At 42.5% G+C, this 22,149-nt stretch overlaps 1 protein-coding gene across 1 annotated transcript in view; it reads left to right on the top strand.

Annotated features, from left to right (window-relative positions):
• LOC144534800 (uncharacterized) overlaps positions 1–22,149 on the top strand; it is a 37,607-nt gene that overhangs the window by 7,270 nt on the left and 8,188 nt on the right. Inside the window, exons 7-22 of the mRNA XM_078276837.1 lie at positions 100–269; positions 699–894; positions 1,230–1,468; positions 2,917–3,002; positions 6,590–6,651; positions 6,870–7,108; positions 7,537–7,726; positions 7,898–7,939; positions 8,449–8,569; positions 9,666–9,807; positions 10,821–10,988; positions 11,698–11,806; positions 14,012–14,655; positions 15,025–15,142; positions 16,062–16,131; positions 21,229–21,302. Coding sequence (XP_078132963.1) covers positions 100–269; positions 699–894; positions 1,230–1,468; positions 2,917–3,002; positions 6,590–6,651; positions 6,870–7,108; positions 7,537–7,726; positions 7,898–7,939; positions 8,449–8,569; positions 9,666–9,807; positions 10,821–10,988; positions 11,698–11,806; positions 14,012–14,655; positions 15,025–15,142; positions 16,062–16,131; positions 21,229–21,290 — 2,658 coding nt within the window. The 3' untranslated portion in view covers positions 21,291–21,302. The remainder of the gene's footprint in view (positions 1–99; positions 270–698; positions 895–1,229; positions 1,469–2,916; positions 3,003–6,589; positions 6,652–6,869; positions 7,109–7,536; positions 7,727–7,897; positions 7,940–8,448; positions 8,570–9,665; positions 9,808–10,820; positions 10,989–11,697; positions 11,807–14,011; positions 14,656–15,024; positions 15,143–16,061; positions 16,132–21,228; positions 21,303–22,149) is intronic.

A 22,149-nucleotide genomic window follows, 5' to 3' on the forward strand; every position in this document is an offset into this window, starting at 1 on the left:
TGTGTATGCATGTGCATGGAAAAATGTATATAGGCATGTATGTATGTGTGTGTGTGTATATATACATATATAAATAGGGGGTGTGGTCTGTCCGTCCAGATGATGTATTACTGGGTGGGAGTGACGGAGGCGGTGAAGACCTGGATCAGAGCCTGTGCTGTTTGTCAGAGCCGAAGTCCCGGCGAAGCGCCCAACCCACCCGTCCGCTTCTGCCTGGCCTACGGCTGCGATGCCTCCAGCTACGTTTACCCTGAGCTCAGCTTCCACAGGTCAGACAACACATTTACAACGCTGTATGATAAGCTAAAAAAAGGAGGGGAAAAAAACGCTTATTCTTCCAAGTCTGGTCTGATTATTACCAGAATCAATGAGTTTATTTTCAGTTTTCAGTTTATGTTCTGTTGACTGTGCTCTGATAAGGCTCAGTTGTGAAGTTAGCCTACAGTTGGCAACGCCAATGCTAAATCATAGCCTATTTTCTTAGCATACCTAAAAATATGCCACCCAATAATGTCATGCATATGTCTGCATGACAATGAAAAGGAAATGTATTTATCTAAAAATACAACCCAAAGGATGTAGAGTATATCTAATGAGAATAAAACGGGACCTAAGATGAAAGTGTGTGTTGCTCTACAGGCAGGCTTTCCTTCTGTGCAGCTTTGTCTCAGCTCTGAAAACAGAACTCTGCCGTGCAGGTTTCCCAAGGCGGCAGAGCGCCGGCGAAAGTGGCTGACGGTGGCTCAGAGGGACGAAGGCTCGCTTCGCACAAACTCCTGCCTCTGCTCCAGACACTTTGAGCCGTGCTGCTTCACGCTGAGCGAAGAGGGTCAGCTAACTCTGACACCAGACGCCATACCCACCGCCATCCCTGCTACAGCTCCCGAGGACCAGGTGACACAAGGCAGACCTCACATACAGTAGAAGGCACAAACAGACGGTCTCTGCACTGCATACAGTAAAACACATGTGTGACCATAGGCTTAGATTTGGGGGGGGGGGTGCAGGGGATATGTCCCCCCTAATATTTAGAAGAGGTACATTTGTCCCCCACAAAAAAATATGAAAGACCTTGTTTTTGTTGAGATCTGTCTGGCTATTAATGTGCCTTATTATATGGGCAAACTGAGATTTAAAAGATTTCAGCGGTGCAAACATCTAAACATGTAATATCTTTAAATGGAACAGAAAGATTTCTAGCCTCCATTGTTATCCTCCTTGGTTTTCAGGTTCCTGTCCCCTCAGATGAAGAATTCCTTCATTCCAACCCTCTGGAAGACCTGCTCTCCACCTCAGAGCCCTCTGAGCCGACCCTGGATCACTGTGAAACCCCCGCCGAGCTGCAGGAGCACAGGTACTGCCTCCCCGCTCCGGATCCAGACTCCAGGGACGTCCACACAGGGACGGAGGACAACAAGAGGAAGACCGTCATCGAGCCCAGCTTCACGGCTTACAACCAGATCGCCAGGTAGATCTCCTGTCCACTAGGGGTGTGAATCTTCACTGGTCTCACCATTCCATTCCCATTATCCTGTCCATGAATCGATTCGCTCTCACGTTACGTCACCTCAATATTATATATTGCCTCACATGGTTTGCATCAAAAAAGTCAAACGGTCAGATATACTGTATATGAACTCCCCCCTTGTATTTTATCTGCTCCTAAAAAAGACACTTCCAGAATGTAGTGGAGTCTGAACACAGCAGACAACAGACAAAAGACAAAAACTTAAATAGCAGCGACTGGAAAATCAACAAGTTACATCATTAGGCTATAATCGATTATGGTCTGTCACTGCATCGATGCAGAATGGTCCAGGTCCACATAACGATGCACCGATGCAATGATTCTTTTTAACACCCCTACTGTCCATTTCATCCACATGTTACATTTTTACATGTAGAGATGTTCCCAGACCGATACCATATTATAAAAGCCTCCTTACTGCCTGAAATGCAGGTATCGGTATTTATTATTTTTATTTACCTTTTATTTAACCAGGAAGAGACTCTTCAAGAGTGTCCTGGCCAAGACAGGCAGCAGTACAACCACACATACAGTACATACAAACACAAAATACACAAAAACACTAAAAACATAAAACAACTGAAATAGCAAATCCCTCAAAGTCAACCAGAATCCTAAACACATCAGGCAAAACATCTACAGCCAGATGTGGCTGCCTCCGAGTCAATCGACATCCTCTTAAAAGCGACCAGTGGGACCAGCTCAGTAAGTTTCATGGATTTCTGTAACTTCTCTAACCTTAGGAAGAGACAGACAGAAAAGATCCTGGGAACGAAGATTGTAAGTCCTGTTACTATTTACACTGATATAGGTCAGAAGGTAGGATGGAAGGAGACCTAAAATAGCCTTGTATATGAAGATATGCCAGTGTTGGCGTCTCCGTGTTGATAGAGAAGGCCATCCAACATGTTCATATAGTTCACAATGGTGAGTGAGGGCTTTCATACCAGTGAGGAACCGCAGAGATCCATGGTAAACAGTGTCCAGTGCATGAAACTACTGGAGTTTATGCACTTATCAGATACCACGTAATTTAGCCCAGAAGAAAATCTACTTTAAAGTAGTTTATTCATGTTCTTTTCCTGTTATGACCGACTGTCAAACTGGATAATAAAATAAAGTTCTACGGCGTTCATTGCTTCACAAGCTGTTTAACCTGAGCCACGCCGTACAACAAATATAAAAAATCATATCACATCCATACAGGGATTGTAGTATATAGCTGTTATAATATATGACACGCTGGTATCAGATTAGTACTCTGTATCGACCGATATGCAAGTTCAGGTATCGGAAACGGTATCAGGAAGCAAAAAATAGTTTTTGGACCATCTGTAGTTACATGTCATTTAGCATGTGTTGAAATGTTTTTATGTTTCATGCTGCAGGTATCTGAGCCACAGAGTGTTACCGATGCACAGCAAGAAAAGCAGAGGCTCTTTAAGAAGGATGAGCAAGCGCTTCAGTCTAATAGGTGAGTGGAAAGAGTAACAAAACACAGCATCACTCCTTTAATCCTTAATAAATGAGATTATTGTGGGTGAATATTCTGAGTCTCAGACACTCACAATTATCTCCACAGAGATTACAAACTATATAACTCTTCCTTTACACGCTTAGAGTGTCAAAACTGGACTCACAGCACGTATACTACATCACATGTCAATAGTCTTGGACAATTATGTACAATAATTACTTGGTGCAATAATTTATCAGTTACATGTGCGATATCACTGCTGTCACCTATATTCACCAGGGGTGGTTTTTGGCCCGGGCGACCCAGGCAGTCGCCCGGGGCGGCATTTTATCATGAGTCATGGGGGGGCGCCACGAGCACTTGAAAAAAAACGAGAAAATCCTCTGCTCCGCGAAGCAGTTTTCTATTATCTATCATTTCACTGTGTGGGGAATTGGCAGATTGGTGCCCTCTGCAGCTGCAGGCGCCCTGCTTGCTGGAAGTGCTGTGCACAGAAGCTGTGTGTGAGAAGGGGGACAGTTCACCTCTGGGTCACCCAAATGGAACGGTCGGACAAGGGGGTGGGTCGGGGGATTCACTGTATCACAATGTGGGGAATTGGCAAATCGGCTCCCCCCTTGCAGCTGCAGGCAGCCTGCTTGCACCCCCTACTTTCACATTGAAATGGACTAGTTCGTAAAGGTGCGGGCCTGGCGCGAAAGATAAACACACGGTGACAGGAGAACTGGAAGTACACAGAGACGGAGCAAGACGAGTCTAAACCTTTCTTTTATGGTAATGGTCTAAACGTGAAAATGAAACCAAGTTACCCAAGCGGCTCAAATAAAAGAAAAAAGCGAAAAGACATGTTTTCGGCAGTAGCAGGACCTTCATCAGCTCCCGTGGCTGATGATAGTGGTGGTGGTGTCAGCAGCAGTAGCCGATATAAACGTTGCACATCATGCAAACTTTCTTCTTTAGAATTGTAGCTTTTCTATCTGCTTAGGCAGACAAAAACTCATGATATACCTCTTCAAATTAAAGCACAGGACCTCTTGAAATGATAAAAAAAAAAACATATATATATATATATATATACACACACACACACACACAGTGGGGAGAACAAGTATTTGATACACTGGTGATTTTGCAGGTTTTCCCACTTACAAAGCATGTAGAGGTCTGTATTTTTTATCATTGGTACTCTTCAACTGTGAGTGACGGAATCTAAAACAAAAATCCAGAAAATCACATTGTATGATTTTTTTGTAATTAATTTGCGTTGTATTGCATGACATAAGTATTTTATACATCAGAAAAGCAGAACTTATATATAATATTATATATATATATTAATATTTGGTACAGAAATCTTTGTTTGCAATTACAGAGATCATACGTTTCCTGTAGTTCTTGACCAGGTTTGCACACACTGCAGCAGGGATTTTGGCCCACTCCTCCATACAGACCTTCTCCAGATCCTTCAGGTTTCGGGGCTGTCGCTGGGCAATACGGACTTTCAGCTCCCTCCAAAGATTTTCTATTGGGTCCAGGTCTGGAGACTGGCTAGGCCACTCCAGGACCTTGAGATGCTTCTTACGGAGCCACTCCTTAGTTGCCCTGGCTGTGTGTTTCGGGTCGTTGTCATGCTGGAAGACCCAGCCACGACCCATCTTCAATGCTCTTACTGAGGGAAGGAGGTTGTTGGCCAAGATCTTGCGATACATGGCCCCATCCATCCTCCCCTCAATACGGTGCAGTCGTCCTGTCCCCTTTGCAGAAAAGCATCCCCAAAGAATGATGTTTCCACCTCCATGCTTGATGGTTGGGATGGTGTTCTTGGGGTTGTACTCCTCCTTCTTCCTCCAAACACGGTGAGTGGAGTTTAGACCAAAAAGCTCTATTTTTGTCTCATCAGACCACATGACCTTCTTCCATTCCTCCTCTGGATCATCCATATGGTCATTGGCAAACTTCAGACGGGCCTGGACATGCACTGGTTTGAGCAGGGGGACTTTGCATGTGCTGCAGAATTTTAATCCATGACGGCATAGTGTGTTACTAATGGTTTTCTTTGAGACTGTGGTCCCAGCTCTCTTCAGGTCATTGACCAGGTCCTGCCGTGTAGTTCTGGGCTGATCCCTCACCTTCCTCATGATCATTGATACCCCACGAGGTGAGATCTTGCATGAAGCCCCAAACCGAGGGAGATTGACCGTCATCTTGAACTTCTTCCATTTTCTAATAATTGTGCCAACAGTTGTTGCCTTCTCATCAAGCTGCTTGCCTATTGTCCTGTAGCCCATCCCAGCCTTGTGCAGGTCTACAATTTTATCCCTGATGTCCTTACACAGCTCTCTGGTCTTGGCCATTGTGGAGAGGTTGGAGTCTGTTTGAGTGTGTGGACAGGTGTCTTTTATACAGGTAACAAGTTCAAACAGGTGCAGTTAATACAGGTAATGAGTGGAGAACAGGAGGGCTTCTTAAAGAAAAACTAACAGGTCTGTGAGAGCTGGAATTCTTACTGGTTGGTAGGTGATCAAATACTTATGTCATGCAATACAATGCAAATTAATTATTTAAAAATCATACAATGTGATTTTCTGGATTTTTGTTTTAGATTCCGTCTCTCACAGTTGAAGAGTACCAATGATAAAAATTACAGACTTCTACATGCTTTGTAAGTAGGAAAACCTGCAAAATCACCAGTGGATCAAATACTTGTTCTCCCCACTGTGTGTGTATGTGTATGTATATATGTATGTGTGTATATATATATATAGCTTGTTTTTTGATTCATGAGGAGTATACCGTTTTTTATTAATTTATTAATCTTGTTACATTTTTTACGATTGTATATATTGTTGGCACATTTATGTATATAGTATATATTTATTTTAAGTTCTGATACCTTATACTGTCATATTTTGTGCAGAATTGTGTTCATTGTGGAGATTGTTCACCTTAAAAAGTGTTTCCTGTTGCAATTGTAATAGTTAACTGGATTCTCTTAAGTGTGTTTTTCAAATGAAGGATTTGTGCAATTGAGAAATATCATTTTCTCTTTCACTTATGTTGGTGGGGGGGGGGGGACACTCGAAGGGGGTCTCGCCCTGGGTGTAATTCAATGTAGAACCACCCCTGATATTCACACTGTACTTATTTGTGTTCATACTGTACTTTTATTTATGTTGACACTGTACTTTATTTATGTTCACACTGCATTACAATAGAATTTGTACAATCCATTATTTTAGAAACAATGTTTTTATCCTAATCTTACTTTTAACCTTATCTCACTTTACTTCTACTTGACATTTTTATCTGGAGCTTTGTTACTTCATGTTACTTTATACACTTATTGACTCGCTCTTTTCTTACTCTTATTTTACCTTGAATTTGGCTTTAGCAACTGCAACTAAACAATTTCCCTGAGGGGGATCAATAAAGTCTTCCGATTCTGATATAGTATCTCATTAAAGGCATACAGCCGTGCGAGCTGTAGTTCCAATGAGACAACCTGTAGGGGGACCGAAGAGGGAAAGTTACATAGTATGCCTTTAAGATGAGATGCCTTTAGAAACATGTCTCCTCTGTTTCAGATGGAGTGCTGATGTACACACGAGTCTCTCCTCCTGTCAGAGTGCCACGCAGCAGAGAGGAGGTTTGCATGATTTACTCACAGTGTATAATGAAGTGTTGGGTCAGCTGCATCTTAAAGTTTGTTGGTTGCTGCTTTGAAAAACTGTAGCATAAGAGCAGGAACTTTGTAGAAAATGAACAACTCTTTCCTGTAAAAAAAAAAAAAAAAACATCACACAGCACAGGAAAACCCTTTGTCCCGTGACAAGAGAACCAACCGTGCTGCCTTCTGATTGGCAGGTAAACTCGATCCTGCTGCAGTTCCATGACAACCAGGGTCACTACGGCCAGGGAATCTGCCAGCGTGAGATCACAAAGCACTTCTACTGGGCCAGCATGACCCGAGACCTGGCCCGCTGGATCTCCAGCTGCCCCACCTGCGTCAACAGAACCAAGAGGAAGTGGCTTCGCTGCAGTGTCTACACCTGCACCAACTGCTGCGGGCCAGTGGAGAGAGGCCTGGGCCTCACCTTCCATAAGTATTAACACATGAGAGTCTTCTAGGGCAGATACTGTGGTTAGACAGCTGAATCAATGAATTTATTGAACAATTTTATACATAAGCAAGAAGTACAAAGTATATGCAGCGGGCATTTCTTTTTCCGGCTCTCCACCACATCTGGGAAGACTCTGAAGATGGGTCAGATCAGTGGGTCCCTGGGCAGGTGCCTACCCATTATTTTATCAAGGAGGTCAAAATCCCCCTCCAAAAGTAATCCAAGAGAGGGCATGTCCAAAATGTATGTGTATGGCTTGCAGCCTCCTCTCTGCACTTCCTCCAACTTGCACTTGTTAGCTTAGGCTCAATTTTGGAGAGATTAGTGGGGGTTCTAAACTTTTCCATTGAAATGTTCTTCAAAACACTGTATACTTCTTTTAACATCTATTCCTCCGTCCTTCCCTCCAGGTTTCCTCTTCACAACGTGGCCGTGCTGGCTCAGTGGTTAAAGGCTGTCGGTCGTCCACATTGGCATCCCCGGCTCTGGTCGTCTGTTTGTTCCACCCACTTCACTGAGGACTGCTTTGACCGCAGCGGCAAGAAGGTCACAGTCCATCCAGATGCCGTGCCCACACTCTTGGTCCACGGCGACTCAGGGGTGAGGCTCCCAAGGGACTGATTTTACATCAGATCCTTAAATGATGAATCAATAAAATGACAGTGGCAGTAGTGAAAATACTGTAAACAAACTGTGCTACTGCTAGTACAACGTTTGCCGAGTCGGTACAGTTTTAAAAGCAGAAGCTTGAGTTGTGTCATTCCTCCACAGACTCCGTCCAGAGTTCCGAGCCACCCAACTGCGGGGGAGGAGGTATGTTCTAGCTAGGCTGGGTACCGAATTCAATACTTTTTAGGCACTGACCGAATTGGCTCTAAAGTATCAAGTATCAAAAAATGACTCATCATTCAATACCCAATTTCAATTTCTAAGGAGCCAATCCGCATGCAGCATGCTTCTACCAAGATCTAATGATGTTTGTGACTGTCTGTCTAACGTTACACGTAGAAGCACACAGGAAAAACTCTACATTACACACGGGGCGAGACGGGGCTCACGTAGTAGGAGCTGAAAAAGAAATAAAAAGATTTGGGCCGTAATGTGTAATGTAATTTCTTTTTGTTTTATAAAATTGGTATCGAAAAAAGTATAATTTAGGAACCGGTATCGAAGTCACGGTATTGGTATCAGTAGGGTATCGAACATTTTTGAGCGATACCCGGCCTTAGTTCCTACTGGGCTGATTATTGGGGGTTTGACAGGACAAGCTTATCAATTTACTGTCCAGTACGAAATGTAATGATCTGTTTCTGTGTAAGCAGGCCTATTTTGCCAAGTACGATGCCGTGGAGCTCTACCTGAGCAAACGCACCTATCCTCCTGGGCTGAGCTACGTAGAGAAGAACACCTTCAGGAGGTTCTGCAAGAAGTTTACCATCAAAGGTTTGTACAAACCAGAATCTATTACTCAAACAGGTCAGTGGCTCTTTTGTACCAGTGTAAGGGTATACAAAATAGGAAGCCTTTCTGTGGTGATGTTAGCGGTCAAAAATACTTGACTGACACTGCAGCTAAAAGTTTTGCATTTCTGATATTTCTTTCTTCTTGCCATATATGACATAAATTCCATAACATGCAATGACTGCATGAAAAAGTAATTTATTTACAACTAAATAAACAACAATTCCGCCCATTACAACTAATGGGCGGAATCTGTAAAGTCAGTACTATGGGGACTGGATTTGTGAAAACCAAGAGAAGGACACAAAGGCCCCGACGGCAGAGGTGTGTTGGGTGGGCTGCTGCCCTGGCACAGGACCCCGGCGTGTCCCATGTCACTGATGAACGTCCGACAGGCCTGCAGCCCAAAGAGAGAGACAGGAGAGAGAGCCTGTCACACAAGACAGCTGGCTAGACTATCTGTCCAATCAGAGTTTTCTGTTGCACGACTAAAACTACTTCTGAACGTACACACGTTCCACCAAAACTAGTTCCTTCCTGAGACTATTTAGCAGAGGCACCGGGGCTCCGTCTGGCGCTTAGCACCGCCCAAGACGATTGTGATTGGTTTAAAGAAATGCCGATGAACCAGAGGACGTTTTCCTCCCGAAATGTTGTGTGGAGTAGCCAGACCCTCCTCCGCAGCGCTGTGGAGGAAGGTCTGGCAATGCAAGACTAAATCTGTCGCCATGTGTCCGCAGTGTTTGTTTTTTAATTTCATTTTGGCTTTTTCCTGTATTCTTTATCTTGGGGGGTCGGTACCAACATTAGGGCTTTTGAAATAGTTACTAGTGTGGGAAGATGAAAGCAAACTTTTCTACACAAAGTCACACTTGCGTATGCGTGTGTTTTATTTTCTCTATTGTAATAATAATTATTCAAATGAAACAGTCAATTAAATCAGTTAAACTCACACACACTCAAGCAGGTTGCAAGTAAGCGTTTCTTTGTATGAAACATTCCTTTTATGATAACAGTCAATAGAAATGTGTGTTAGTTCCATGAGTTACCATGTTGACGTGAATACTTGTTCTCCCAGATGGCGTGCTCCATGCAGTGAGCGGAGACCGGGTGCGTTTGGTTCTGAGGAGCAGGCGGCGCGTTGAAGCCGCCCTGCTGGACTATCACAACGAGCTGAACCACCTCGACGTCAACAAGTGTCTCAGACTGCTCAACGAAAGGTGAGCCAGATCTTATTTTTCACTAATAAACCATCTTTGTTGAGATTAGGTGAAACTTTACTGAGCCTGCAAAAACTCAGAAGGATAAAACCTCCCCGAACCCCCGACCCAACACATCATCACTTCAGTTAGATCACTTAACATCACCTTGAACCAAAAATCCACCAATAGCAGATAGCTATTTCTGCATATTTTACCATTAGATGTCAGGCTTACACTCAAATCTGTCATGCTTTTAAGTCTGTTTAACCAGGGGTCTTCAACATGTTTTAAGCCAAGCTTAACTGAAAGAAAGATGGGGCAGGGACCCCATACTACATCATTTAGTTGCATATTAAACTGGGCATAAAGCCTTTATTCATACCCTTTCAGTTTACAGAATACTAAGCTATTAAATAATAATTGACATGTTTTTATGAATCATGTCGTAATGTTAAACATACATGTGACAGTGAATCCTCAGGATCTGTGGATGGCTACCTTAGTGACTACTTTACCTATAGGTCAGTAATCCTAAATTATCAATGTTTTTTCTCACAAATAGGCTGATTTATATTTGCTAATAATATGTTGGATTCATGTTAAGGCATTTTAATTTTTGAAAAAACTTAAAGAATTTGCAATAATTTGGTCCCCCCCCCCCTGCAGTAGGGGCCCGGACCCCCTGTTGAAGATCCCTGTGTTTAACCAATAAACCGATACAGTATGGCTTTTCATTCCATGTTTATTTGAAAAGGGACAGATGCTACGACATAGACAATCATCTCCAATGTACAGCACCACAACATTTATAGCTATTGCTAGTTTCCAATGCCCGTTCCTAGAAGGGCTTTTAAACAGTCATAAAAACATTAAACATTGCCACATTAAAATACATAAAGCACATAAACATACAAGACTCATCCATCTGTACCGATCCCACCCCCACCCACCCACCCACTTAGCGCTAGAGGTGCAGATATTTACTATAATATCATGCTGTGGTAATAACCCGCTCCTCATATTATGATCAGGTACTTCTGGAAAACCATGAGAACTGATGTGGCGCAGTGGATCAACAGCTGCTCGCAGTGCAGCAGCAATAAGAAGAAGAAGAAAGCACACATCCAAACAGCACCGGGAGGATCAGATTCACACCTGCAGGCGCCCAGATCTCCACACATACCGGAGGATGTAGACAGGTGTGTAGGTTTCTGTGTGCCTGTTACCCTAAAAACCTGTGCTTCATCAAGGACTGAAATATTTCTCGTCATATATAAACTAGGAGTAATAGAAGTCAAAGTAATCGAAGCAGTATTAACAGAGTCAGCAGCAGTAACGCGGTGTACGGTGTAGCAGTTAAAATAGACGTAACAGCAGCTGTAATATTACAGTTAGTCTATGTCGATGAGGTTTCATTTCTGGGATTGCTCTGGTGCTGCAGGAAATTCCGCAGGATGTCCGTTCCCTCTCTCTTCCTTTGTTTTGGCGTTCTAACCTCTGGTGGATTTGTGAGGACTATGGTTAACAGCTCCTCAGATCTCTGCAGGGTAAATCCAGACAGCTAGCTAGACTATCTGTCCAGTCTGAGTTTTCTGTTGCACGACTAAAACTACTTTTGAACGTACACATGTTCCACCAAAACAAGTTCCTTCCTGAGACTATTTAGCAGAGGCACCGTGGCTCCGTCTGGAGCTTAGCACCAGCCAAGACGACTGTGATTGGTTTAAATAAATGCCAATAAACCACAGCACGTTTTTCTCCCATCCCAGAATGCTGTGTGGGCTAGCTAGACCCTCCTCCGCAGCGCTGTGGAGGAAGGTCTGGCAATGCAAGACTATATTACAGTTAATGTAATTTGAATTTGTTTGTGTGCTCCCTTTTATTCTGTGTCCATCTGCATCCTGACAGTGGGCCGGATGCCGATGATTACAGCGATGGTGATGGTGACGTTGATGTATGTGGTGGGAGTGTCGGTGATGAAGAGAGGCGGCCAGCGACCAATTCAGAGGACAGAGTGGTGGGTTCTCAGCTTCAGCCGGCAGGACGACAGATTCCACTTTATTGATCTAGTCGGTGAAGTTGTAAAAAAGATTTCAGTCCTGGTTGCTTTGGCAACAGCCGTGGTACTACAGCAAACTCAAGCGCTCGAGCAGCTACTGGCAGAAATACAACACAAGATCAACTTCAATTCAGCCAAACAAACTCAGCTTTTTAAAAAGTCAGTCAAAAAATAATCCCAACCTCCAGCAGCTGCACAATGACCGCTGTCTTGGTCTGTAGATGCATTTTTGATGAACGATCGCAGGCATATACGTTGCGTTTCCTGGCTTTTTTGACTCCTTCACAGTAAAAGCCAACCAACGTTTCAGTCGTTATTTTTATTGCTTGTTGGAACCTAGAGAACAGCCACACTTATCAAACGAAGAAAATAATGGAGAAAAAGAAAAACCTTTGCGAAGATATTAAACAGGCAATTGCACAAAGTACAGGCCCAGTGCTTATCTCACTGTGATGGGCTACAAAGATAGAAAAAGATACAAGCATGGTTCCCACCGCCATGGAAAACCAGGAATAGTCAGGGAATTTCAAAATCCAATTTCCCCGGTCTGGAAAAGTCATGAAATCAGTAGAAGGTTTTGGAAAAGTCATGGCATTTAGTTGTGTTTAATGAAATGAATTGCTACAGTAATCTTCCGTGGATAACCTTTAACGTAATGCAACATAAAGCTGAATTTATTTTCTGTAGGCTATCGGTTGACATAATGTGTCTCTAATATCTGTCTGAACGTTTTTGTTTACTATCACGTTCATGTATGTTTCTTTATTTTCTCATGGCGTTCCGTCCTGCGTGATTGAAAAAGGTTGCGGTTTAATTTCTATACAATAAATAACACGTTGAGTAAACTGACGTATACTACAGAGTTCTGTTCGTGTTCAAGGTTCTGAATGATCATGGACAGTTTAATATAGGTTCTTGAAAAGTGAAAACATTTTCAGTCATATGCTTTTAAGCAGCAGTTAGATATGTCAGGGTTAGCATTAGCAGGAGCCGTAGGAGAGTAAACAGTGAGGCTCATATATCACTCAGATCAAACCACACGGATAACACACTGCATGGTTTCCTGCCAATCCCTCATGTGTAGGCAGGCAATCTCTGCACTAACAATAAAACTACTATGAGTATAGGGAGGTAATTACTGAACTTGCATACATTGATTGACCGTGGACCTTTTTCACAGCAGACGTGTTGACTTGTCATAGTAGGAAAAGCACAGCTGGAATTGATAACCTTAAGGATGGCTCATTTCCATCTAGTGTCCCACTAAGCTATTTCAGTGAGTCAGCATGCCCAATACCAGGGCCTCTCCTAAGTGGAATGCAGCCATCATTAATGGGTTTGAATACACCTGTGCTTTTCCTACTATTACATGTCAACATATCTGCCGTGAAAAAGCTCTATTACGCTGTTGAAATTCACACTTTTAATATGCTGAATGCTACAGCTACCTCTGAACACTAATACCCCTTTCACACCAATGGGTCAATCAGGGTTATACCAAAGTTGACTGTGTTGCCGGGGCGGGACGAATTATGTGATTAGTTGGAAATAACAGTGGGGAAATGTTCTCCCCTTGTCCTGAATCGATACTAGAGTAACCTGCTTCCTTGTCCACCTCTGCAATAAATATGCAGAGGAGGGGAAATCACTCTGCACAGAATCATGTGATAAGTGTTTGATGGTTATTTATTTGTGCTTTAGGACGTAATCACTATGAAACCAACAAACTTCATTTCTCTCTCTCTCTCTCTCTCTCTCTCTCTCTCTCTCTCTCCTGTACAATAACAAATTCATGTAGCTACAAAACATATTAGCTCTCTTGGTATACAGCTGGACTGGATAGTGTGACAAGTTTACTGAATATGAATTGTAAAGCCCCGCCCATATCTATCACTTAAGGTAATCGTTATGCATTGCTCCTGGGTTGACCCAGATGATTTCTGTTGTCATGACCAGAGATATACCCATGTTGACTGGCTTTGTTTGAATTTACGAAAGAAGGGTTGAACCCTGATCAGACAACCCTGGCCCAACCCTGGTCAGTGGTGTGAAAGAGGAAGAATACAGATGCTGATCACTTCACACATTGTTATGAAGAAAAAAAATACTTCAATACAAATTGAAAACCTGTCCGTCTCTTTCTGTTTCTCATCTAAATTCTAGGAGAACCCTTCACCTGTAACTCCCATCGGCCCTCGGCCTAGAATCCCCATCCTCCTTCATGTAAGAACTCCCATCAACTTCCAGCCCAGAACTCCAGTAATCCTCCAGCCGAGGACTCCCAACCTCCCCTTTGTGACCAGATTCTGGTCCCTCAGGACAGGGGCCCTTCCACAGTCTGAAGTCCAGAAGGAGACAAACGGCTCCGACACTCAGCCTGCCAACCAAAGCTGCGTCCAGGTTCAGCCGGAGGAGCAGACACAGTCTCAGGACCAGAAGGGAACATGTGGCCCTCGGGGCAGCGCCAGAACACATCACTGTGTCAAAGTCCAGGACCTAGCCACACCTCTCCCAGAGTCACATCCTCCATCCGAGCTTCCAGCAACACCCAAACTTCCACAAGACACAAGCAAGCAAAGTCAGCCTCCGAATCAAAGCAGGGGACTGAAGAGCCAGTCCCAACCCCAGAGCCATGTTCAGCACCCGGGGAAGAGGAAGAGAGAGCTGGAGGCAGCGATTTCGGCTAAGAGGAGCTCCAGCTGTGGCCTGGAGCCTGTGGTGGCCCCGAGCACCAAACCCTGGCCCGTCTTCACCATCGCTGGCTCTGCCCCGTCACAGGCAGCCAAACCCCTTTCCAGAGTGGACAGGTACGTACAAGTACTACTGACTCAGAAAAATAACTTTTCACAACTTTTTCAACGACGCTGGGAAATCAGCTATTCAGAGAGCCTTATTTTATTCATTCAAATATCAACATTTGGCGCCAGCATATCGATTCTCATATCACATGGACGATATATTGCCGTATTTTTATGTTGCCCCCTTCCTAATTTTGATGACCCTGCTTTACGTATGACGGCGTGTGTAATGACAGCTGTTTGTGTGTGTGTGTGTGTCTGAGCCGTCTTACGTATGGCAGCGTGTGTAATGACAGCTGTTTGTGTGTGTGTGTGTGTCTGAGCCGTCTTACGTATGGCAGCGTGTGTAATGACAGCTGTTTGTGTGTGTCTGAGCAGCCCTGCTCCCGTTCGGAGGCCCAGCAGGCTTCAGGCCCGGACGGTCATCCAGCAGTGCATTAAGGCCAAGGTTAGGATCAAACCAGAGCTGGACGGGGCCGACGCTCAGTGGGTGGAGGTCTGTTCATTCTTTTTTTGTTCATTCGTGTCTGTCTATTGACCCAAATATTTCAACAACCACTGGATGGATTTCCATGAAATCTGGTGCAAACATACATGGACCTCAGAGGATAACTTGTAATAACTTTGGTTATCCTCTGACTTTGATAAATGAATGGAACATGAAACAAAGACCCCTTTGCTGGAATTGAATTGGGGACGTTGGTGTTTTCTTTTTAATAAGTTAAGCAACACATACATTTGTACATAACATTTCTCAACACAGCATGAAATGTGGGAACATTACTAGTCACAAACATATGACTTGCACTTGTCCATCTTGGCAGTTTGAGAAAAAATCAGAATGCATCATTAACCATCACCTGAAGCTTTCTCATGTTTGCCTTACTATAGCTGCACCACAAGTGGGCTGTATAGAGCTGAGTACAGTAGGCTCTGAAAAGGGCAGTTTTAACATCATCTGTGCACATGTGAAATTTGCGTGCCAGCATATTGACTTGTGCATACAGTTTGCAACACTGGCACTGCACATCATCATCATCATCATCATCATCATCACATAAATCATTTCAGTTTTTGCAATCATGACAACACTCTTTTTTTAGAGTTAAATTTGATGTCATGCTGCACACCATACTGTGAGCAGTAAGGCCAGCACTATACGGAGACAGGACGAGATCAGAAAGTGTTTTGTTCTAGATTTACTTGTATAACATCACATGAAGACGGCAACAATACATGTTGTCTCTTATGAATGATGATGTCTTTAGCCTTTGTTGTATTTGTATTTCTTTATGCTTCAGAGCAGCTTTAAGACACACCGCTTTCCCAAGCGGAGAATAATACAGTGCAGGACAAACATGTAGCCCCAGTGTCTCTACAGTAAACCTACAAATGGCTCTTCTCTCTGTCCTCAGATCCAGGAGGGAATGGTTGTGTATGTGTGCTTCTTCCACGGAGCCACAGAGGATGTCACTCATGAGATGGGTGAGATGTCTCTTTACTCTGCACGTGTCACTGTTACCAAATATTATAATATTCCTTAGTCAACATGTTATTCTAATTGATAATCTTATTCCCAGATAAATGCATGCATTTAAACTGATATCTGTATTTTAGTAAAGTAAAATGAATGTGTTTTTGCTTTGCGGCATTATTTTTATGGACAAAAGCAAATGTTGCACATTTTTAATCAAACGATTAGTTGATTACACTACTACTTTTGCTTTAAAAACATATATATCTATGGCTATGTTTACGCCTTGCGTTCCCACCCGTTTTGGGGTTGTGTTGTAGTCTGGACGGGTAAACGGAGACCTTTGGAAACGATGCTGCAGTCTTATTGGTAGCTTACAGACCTTTCAGTAACGGTTCCACCTCGTCATCGGTCCAAGCTAATACATCCCGTCCCCACCGTTGTTCTTTCTCCAAAGTATTTTTTTGTTTCAAACTTCTACATCCACGATTTTTAATTGCAGAGTAACGTCCGACAATCTGCTTCCTGTTTACATCGGCACGCACATGCCCAGTGTGAGTTAACGGTCATGTGATATGCGTTGTCAGACGTGTTAAAATGGACGCAGATTAGTTCTGATATGGGAGCTAAAACCCTTGTGTGGACGCCGATGGTTTTTGTCCCAAAACGTCGTTTAAAAATGAAAACATAGTAGTGTAGATGTAGCCTGATAATTTAATAGATAGCAGCATCGTTCCTCTGTTTGTACCACTGATTTCACTATCAGAACAAATACATTTAGCATGACGTTTCAAGACATCTTGTTTAATTCCTCATAGGTTAATCTTATCTTAATGGGAGGCTGAACTTCTTTCCAAACAGTGAAATATACATATTAATGCAGTCTGGTTTGTTTTTTTTGGTCTAATCAACAGCCAGCAGTCTGATGACCACACAACTTTTCAGAAAAGACACTGGGCGCTCGGTTTCCGTTCTCAACCTCCCCGGGAGCGTTTTGTTTATCCCGCAGGACTCCCTGCTCGGGGAGCCGGGGCCCAAGAGAAGGATACAGTACAGAGGGGGGTGTGAGCCATGGTGGGGTGCCCAACTCCTCTCCAACCTGGTGTCCGCCTGCAGGGAGCTCATGTCCGCCTCAGAGAAGTGCAGCAAGGCGGGCGTGAAGGTGGAGCAGGGAGTCTACGGCCAGAAACAAGACATGGTCCTGAACAGTGTGGAGCCGCTGACGCTGCTGCTGGAGTTCTGATGTCCGCCGCAACGTTGTGCCGGGCGGGAAATCCAGGGAACAAGTTCAAAGAAGGTCAAGTCCGCACAACAGCTTCATTACCCTATTAACTACTGTTTTTTTCAACCTGGACCCTATTTTCCTGTTTTTGTGTGTGACTGATGGGAACAACAATCTTTGACATTGGTCCAGTATAATATATAGTAATATACACAAAAGTGCTCGTTTTGCCACTGACAGGTTCAGATTAATATTGTAAGTGTCTGACAACATTATGGAAAGGATTTCTAAGGAGGTCGACCTTTCTGTTAAAGAATAAGATCCTTTTTTTAAAACATAAAAACATCCGCGAAATTGCGCTTGCAACCTCAGAGCTGTTTCTGGTCAAACAGAAAGGTCTCAAAGAGGTTTTAAAGGTCTATCTCTGAAGGGATCCTTTCCATAATGTTGTCAGACACTTAGAATATTAATATGAGCCTGTCAGTGGCAAAACGAGCACTTTTAGTGGACGCTAACTGACGCTAAACATTTTCCCCAAAGGGTTGCATTGCAGCCCGGTCTGTGGCTGCCAGTCCAGACCTTCATGCTTAATACTGGACCAATGTCAAAGATTGTTGTTCCCATCAGTCACACACAAAAACAGGAAAATAGGGTCCAGGTTGAAAAAAAACGGTAGCTACCCTTTAATAGTGCAAATAAAGGCACACACCATTTCTGCCCACAATTTGGCCTTCCTCAGGTGTATTTGGGCCGAAACGTTGTGTGCCTTGTTTGCACTGTTAAAGTATTTTTTCGGAGCACTAAGCTGTTGTGCAGACTTTACCTTCTTTGAGCTTTCACACTGCTCTGGCGTCTCAGAGCCCCTAAACCATTTGACCTGCACTTCTGACCTGTTTTGGTTTGGAATCTGCGGGGTTGTGTTGCCGTCTCAACGTCTGCAAACGCCGACACTGACGCCAACGTTTGGCTGCCTGATTGGGTCTTATCGCTCATGACGTCACGTTCTCTGAAACTTAGCTACTAACGTTACCATGGCAACTACCAGCAACTGGCGGAGTATACATGCCTCCTGTTCATGCCCAGTATAAGAGAAGGTTGATGAGATATTTTGGTTTGGGCGTGTTAGTTTAAACGGAGATTAGTTCTTCTACTGGAGATAAAACACTTGTGTGCACAGAGTTCGCTTTTGGCTCAAAACTCAGCTTAAAAACCAAAATGTAGCAATGTAAATTTTTTTGGCCAAGAAGTTACATGGGGTTCTGGAACCAGAGGAACTGAACGAGGAACTAAAAACTCTCTTTTGTGCGTTCCTGTTTGCATTTGCATCCAAAGAACCATGAAGATGAAGTAAACTACACCGATGATTAAAAAAGCACAGCGACATTTCCAACACAATTTTCACACACAAGGGAACAACAACCAAAAGCCATCATGTTGTTCTTTGGATTTACTGGATTTAAGTTGACTAAAAAGAGGAATGAAAAAATCATCTTTATGAAATTGATCTTAATGCCTTAATTAAAAACAATGAGGAAAAATCCAACCTTTAAGGACACCAATTTTCTTTGTGAATGAATAATGTATCGTAAATAAATAAATGTTCTTCCTTAAAATACAGGGGGCATAAGTCAGTACACCCCTATGTTAGATTCCCATAAAGGCAGGCAGACTTTTATTTTGAAAGGCCAGTTATTTCATGGATCCAGGATACTATGATCCTGATAAATTTCCCTTGGCCTTTGGAATTAAAATAGCCCCCCTTCACCATACCTAGAGACTAGCATGGTTATATTTCAGTTAACCTAATAGCTGGTTTGATTTGCATTGAGAGATGATTTTATGGAAAGTACCCCATGCCAATCTCTAGGTATGGTGAAGGGTATGTGATGATGGGGGGGCTATTTTACTGACAGGCGACTAAAGGAAACGTCTCATGTCAAAAAATATATATAATATATATTGGGATAGTGTAAGAATACAACTCATAAAAATATATAACATAGGGATGTTCGTTTTTAGACATTTTAATGCAGAAATGTTACTTATTGTACCTTTAACGTCATGCACTTGTGTTATTCTGGGATATTGTTGAACGCTGCTGTGTAAAAAGAGGTCTGCATCTTTTGTTAATATTGTTAATACTGTATAGTTGAGAGACAAAAACCAAATCTTGATGTTAAATAACTATTTCTAGTAAAATTGTGTGCATTGATTTTTTGATAACAGTTTGAATGGAGCTCAAACACAGTTTAATAAATCAGTTCAACTATCGTCAAACAAGACTGTACTGTATATCACACACATCCCAAAATACATTCATGATATTTGAGTGTGAGTCACTGAATGAGTTCAAAATGACCTTATTCTCTATAGTTTATATTAGTGCTGTCAGTTAAATGTGTTATTAACTGCGTTAACGCAAACCAATTTTAACGGCGTCAATTTTTTTTATCGCGAGATTAACATTCTTTTTGGCCTAGCAAACTTTGTAGTTTTTTTCACATGCTGTTGCAACAACTAGTAACGTTAGAAAAACTACAACACCACACCGGATCTAGCTAGACCGGAAACAAAACAACAGGCACGCCACACACACTTGTTTGGGCGTGCGAGCCGGCCAAAGAGTAGTAGGCTAACGTTACGTTTTGAGTGGATGGCGAGCACGAGACGCCGAAATGGATGCCAATAAGATTCTGAATGGAAAGTTTACTTTTAAAAAGTTGCCAAATGGTTCCATTGACGAGACCAAAGTGATCTGTGTGTTTGGTCGTTGTGAACTGAGCTATCATCGCAGCACGTCCAGTCTGAAAGACCACTTGATGGCCAAGCACACAGCTGATGGCCAAGCACACAGCTGATGGCCAAGCACACAGCTGATGGCCAAGCACACGGCTGATGGCCAAACACACAGCTGATGACCAAACACACGGCTGATGGCCAAGCACACGGCTGATGGCCAAACACACAGCTGATGGCCAAGCACACGGCTGATGGCCAAGCACACGGCTGATGACCAAGCACACAGTTGATGACCAAGCACACAGCTGATAGCCAAGCACACAGCTGATGCAAATTTTCCGCCCCCTCGTCAAAGCCAGGCTACAAAAGCACAAAGCAAGCTGATCCACGATGAGAAAAAATAATTGGACAAAAAGAAATCTAGGGACATTTAGAATAGATAAAAATGTGCGATTAATTGCGAGTTCACTATGACATTAATGCTATTAATCACGATTAAATATTTTAATCATTTGACAACACTAGTTTATATGAATAGTTCCTCATAGAGTTGGTGTGAATGCTGAAGGCCTATGTTCTTCTACGTATTTATTATTCTTGCGTACCCTTTTTTTACACGAACTCCTTCCACATTTTTCAACATAGAAACTTCATTCAAACATCAGAATGTTCAGCTCAATTAGGACATGTATGCTTCTATACAGAATTTTCATAACTTTCATAATTTCCGAAATATTCAATTTAAATGGACATCATTTTCAAATTTGACACAAATTCATACATTTTCAACTGCTATCTACTCATTCATACATTCACCGAGAAACACCATTCAAACTTTAACATGTTCCACCTCATACATTCTGGGTAGCGTCAGCCTTTCAACATACAGCATTCACACTGCAGTTTCTTCAGAAATTGAACTCTCTAGTAGCCTACGTGATTATCTTTTGCATATTACATTCACATGGCTCATACATCAGCAAACAGATAAGACGACGACTTTTGTTTCATACATACTCAATTCATTCAGTATTTGTGGCACTAAATTAGTTTCTATTCTACACCGAATGAATTCATTTCTGTACAGTCACACTTATGTTTGTCATTACAAAAGTTTTTCTGATTTCTGTTTCTTTGTGTCTCTCAGTGCTGAGCGTGCTGCTGTTGACGGACATCTCGTCAGGCTGGAGAGAAGTACGCGCCTCCTGATTGGGATTTCTAGTGAGGAGTTTAGACATTATGTTTATTTGTTATGGTTTATTGGTATTTTGGTGCTTTTGTTTTAGTTGATACTACTGATACAGTAATTGTCTCAAATGTGTTTATTGTGAAGAGTTGGATCCTTATACATGTCATCCAGATCAGCATGCTTCCTTTTTCTTTTAAGCAAACGAACACATTCAAGAACTAAACATCACAGTTTACAATATCCTTGAAGCGGACTACTTATCAGTGACCAACAGAGTCACAGAATACAGAGTCAACAACCCAATGTTGCATGTGTAGCTTCTAATCAGGACTGGAGTTATTTTAGCCTTCCAGGAAGGAGAGTGAGAGGAGCCAAATCGTCTTATGTTTTCCGCTTTTGCTGGAAACGGATATGATGTAGTCACCGTCGGCGGTAGTACCGTAGAAACAGAAAATATTTAGCTCAATCATAAAAAATAAAATTGATTCTGGGGAAAAGAATCAATTTAGAAAATCGACGAAATAAATAAATAAATCATGATACATAGGATTTCTTTTCCACCCCTATTATATATGTCTTCCTTTGTGTTCAGTTGGGTCAGTTCAGTCCTGGTTAAGTTCTAACAGTCAGATTTTGTAAATAGTTTATCTTAGAATTCCTCTGATTTTATGGATTATAAGTGCTTGGAAATGAAGACAATTCTCTTTATCACAAAGGTTATTTGCTCCAATTTACAGACATGACATGAAAATAAACAGTGGATAAAGTTAGATGAATACAAGGAAGCAAAAAGACTAAGTGGCAGAGAAATACCAACTTTAAAAAGAAATACCAATTCGAGAATTATTTGCTACCTTTGTATTCAGAATCCTTATAATT

The sequence above is a fragment of the Sander vitreus genome, chromosome 20, assembly GCF_031162955.1.
Source record: "Sander vitreus isolate 19-12246 chromosome 20, sanVit1, whole genome shotgun sequence".
Taxonomy (NCBI): Eukaryota; Metazoa; Chordata; class Actinopteri; order Perciformes; family Percidae; genus Sander; species Sander vitreus.